Here is a 2,743-nt window from a genome sequence, read left to right on the forward strand (position 1 = left end):
CTTGTATGTGTGCTATCTGGGGAGGTAGGTGGGATCATAATAATAATAATAATAATAAAGATAATAACCTGTTTTCTTTCTTTTATTGATTTTGATGTCGCATAGCACACTAAAGGAGACTAATATTACATATATTTTTCACTCGGATAAAGCCGTTGTCACACCTGAAGCGCTCCGGTGAGTGATCCGACAGTCGCTAGAGTGCGCGAGTGAGGGGAGGAGGTTCATATAGTCGCTGCTGCTGCTGTAGAGAGCAGCTCGTGGTTTGGTTGCGTGTGTGAGTCTCTTGGTTTGTTGTTTCGGGAGCGCAGATCGCGTCAGGTCATCCCCGCGGATCGCAGGCGTTTGTCAGAGATGCTCGTGTTTTAGAGGCATCCAGCATCAGTTTGCGTCGCGCTGAAAGGAATGAGAGCAGAGCATCAATGTTTCACTGGGGCAAGTGGAAGAAGAGGATGGGAGCAGCGAACAGTTCATCCAAGAGACCAGTGTTCGACGACAAAGAGGATGGTGAGGATCACACTGCACATCAACATCAGACAGCAGTTTACTTCACAAACTCCTAACACCAGACAGTGCGTTCACCACATGATGTTACACAGTGAATCTGATGTGTAGGGTATCAGTGCATTTAGATGAGCTTTTCTAGATGACCTGGTGAGTGCTTGGGTTTATAAAAACGATGAAGGCAGATTTATACAGGTTCAGAATTATTTATTTTCTAGTTTCCTCCTCAGTTATGTGCAAATTATATTTCCAGGTGGTTTTGTTAGTGGTCTTTGACAGTAAAACACGCATTATTCTTCATTTAAGTTCACTTTTACTCGCATCATCTGAGTACCGTATGTTTAAAAATGTAGTATGCTAGAAATACAGAAGAATCTGAGCTCATGATTGTGAATATAGCCCATGTCTTTCTCAAAATGAAAGGCAAAATTTCCATACAGCAAAAAAAATATGTATCTTTTCAGATATACTTTTGAATATATTTCAAAATAAAGCCAAAAAATACGATACAAACATTTTTCAATCATTATAAATCTATTTTTGATCTCTAGTAGGATATTCACATTTGCATTCAGCCTAAATGTAGGCTGCTGTAAGATTGGAAATGTATTTTCTTGCCCCTGAAATACATTTAGAAATGTATTTTGGTATATGAAGGTTGAAAATGTATTTCATTGAGCTTCACTGTTTACAACATATATTTAAACTATATTTTAGCGAGAGAAAAAAAGAAAATTTTTGTCATATGGGTAAGCAATGCAAAATCTTCCACTTTTTGTTTTCTGCCTCGTTAAGGCGTATTACATTTCAAATCCAATTCCTGTAACAATGTGACTGAAGAGATCAGCTGGAACGCAGACTGTTGGAGCAAAACCTGCCAATTAAATCATTTGCTGTTTAATTGGATAATTAGTGAGGATTATGGAAATCCAGGGAAATTACACTGCTTTATCAGAACAGGCAGTTGAATGGTGACTGAACATGTGTTTGCTGAGTGAGTTATGTGACATTTAAAGATGAAACCTGTTGTCATAGGTCAGAAAAGTGAGAAATGAGGTCAGTTCTGTAATCATTTGATGTGACTGGAGGGGGATGCGTAATGACCCATTTAGATACAGTATGGACTCGATGCTGTGCAAAAATCACTGCACTAATGAATGTGAAAATAATTACAATTATGTGCAGGATAATGAGTTGAGTTCAGGACGGGACTGTGCATTGCATGGGTTGTTCTGTGTCAGTCTGACGGGTTTTATTGATGAACACTGCTTCAGATGGACGTTCAAAGGAGAGAAATGTTAAAAATGTTGGACTCACAAAGCCTTTTGCTTGACATCCTTGACATTTGAAGGTTATGTTGGCTGTACATTCAGACAAGAAAGAAAGAGCTGATGGAAGAACATTCTGTTAAAGGAATAGTTCACCCAAAAATGAAAATGTGCTCATCCAAGATCAGGATGAGTTTGTTTCTTCATCAGGTTTGTAGAAATGTAGCATTGCATCAGTGTCTCAGCAATGGATGCTCTGCAGTGAATGGGTGCCGTCAGAATGAGAGTCCAAACAGCTGATAAAAACATCACAATAATCCACAAGTAATCCACAGCACTCCAGTCCATCAGTTAACATCTGGAGAAGACAAAAGCTGGAACAAATCCAGCATTAAGACGTTTTTAACTAAAATACATTGAGTCTATAATCCATAATAACGCTTCCTCCAGTGACAAAAATGCATCTGCTGTTGTCTCTCACATCAAAATCCAGCCACATAAGTGTTTAGAGCTGTTTAAACGCTGCTTGATCTGTGCAGATTTCTCTCCTGTTTCACACCAGAACACTTTTTTTACTGGAGGAAGTGTTATTATCAAGTCAAGTCAAGTCAAGTCTGCTTTATTGTCAATTCTTCCACATGTACAGCACATACACACAGAATTGAAATTACGTTACTCTCAGACCCTTGGTGCATACAGATAACACTAACAGTAGAACATAAATACAGATAGATACAGATTTAAATATAAAATACAACTATACAATTATACAAATAAGGTAAAATGTAAAAAAATATATAAAGCAGCACAAGGCGCATGGCAGATAGAGTGCAAACCAGTGAAGTAAACAACAGTGCAGATATAATGATTGTAGTGCAAAAGAGCTTATTCAGAATGATTAAAGTGACAGTGTGTGTGTGTATTTGGGAGGGGGGAGTGGGAGAGTCCATCAGATTGTCAGAGATCAGTGG

At 38.4% G+C, this 2,743-nt stretch overlaps 1 protein-coding gene across 1 annotated transcript in view; it reads left to right on the top strand.

The window, feature by feature from the left end:
• Positions 1 to 209: 209 nt before the first annotated feature.
• The window catches only part of LOC107653186 (serine/threonine-protein kinase 32C-like), a 74,695-nt gene continuing 72,161 nt past the window's right edge, over positions 210 to 2,743 (top strand). The window contains exon 1 of the mRNA XM_016439851.1: positions 210 to 507. Within this exon, the coding sequence (XP_016295337.1) occupies positions 423 to 507 (85 nt within the window). The 5' untranslated portion in view covers positions 210 to 422. The remainder of the gene's footprint in view (positions 508 to 2,743) is intronic.

Source organism: Sinocyclocheilus anshuiensis, unplaced genomic scaffold (genome assembly GCF_001515605.1).
Source record: "Sinocyclocheilus anshuiensis isolate Anshui unplaced genomic scaffold, SAMN03320099.WGS_v1.1 scaffold2700, whole genome shotgun sequence".
Classification (NCBI taxonomy): domain Eukaryota; kingdom Metazoa; phylum Chordata; class Actinopteri; order Cypriniformes; family Cyprinidae; genus Sinocyclocheilus; species Sinocyclocheilus anshuiensis.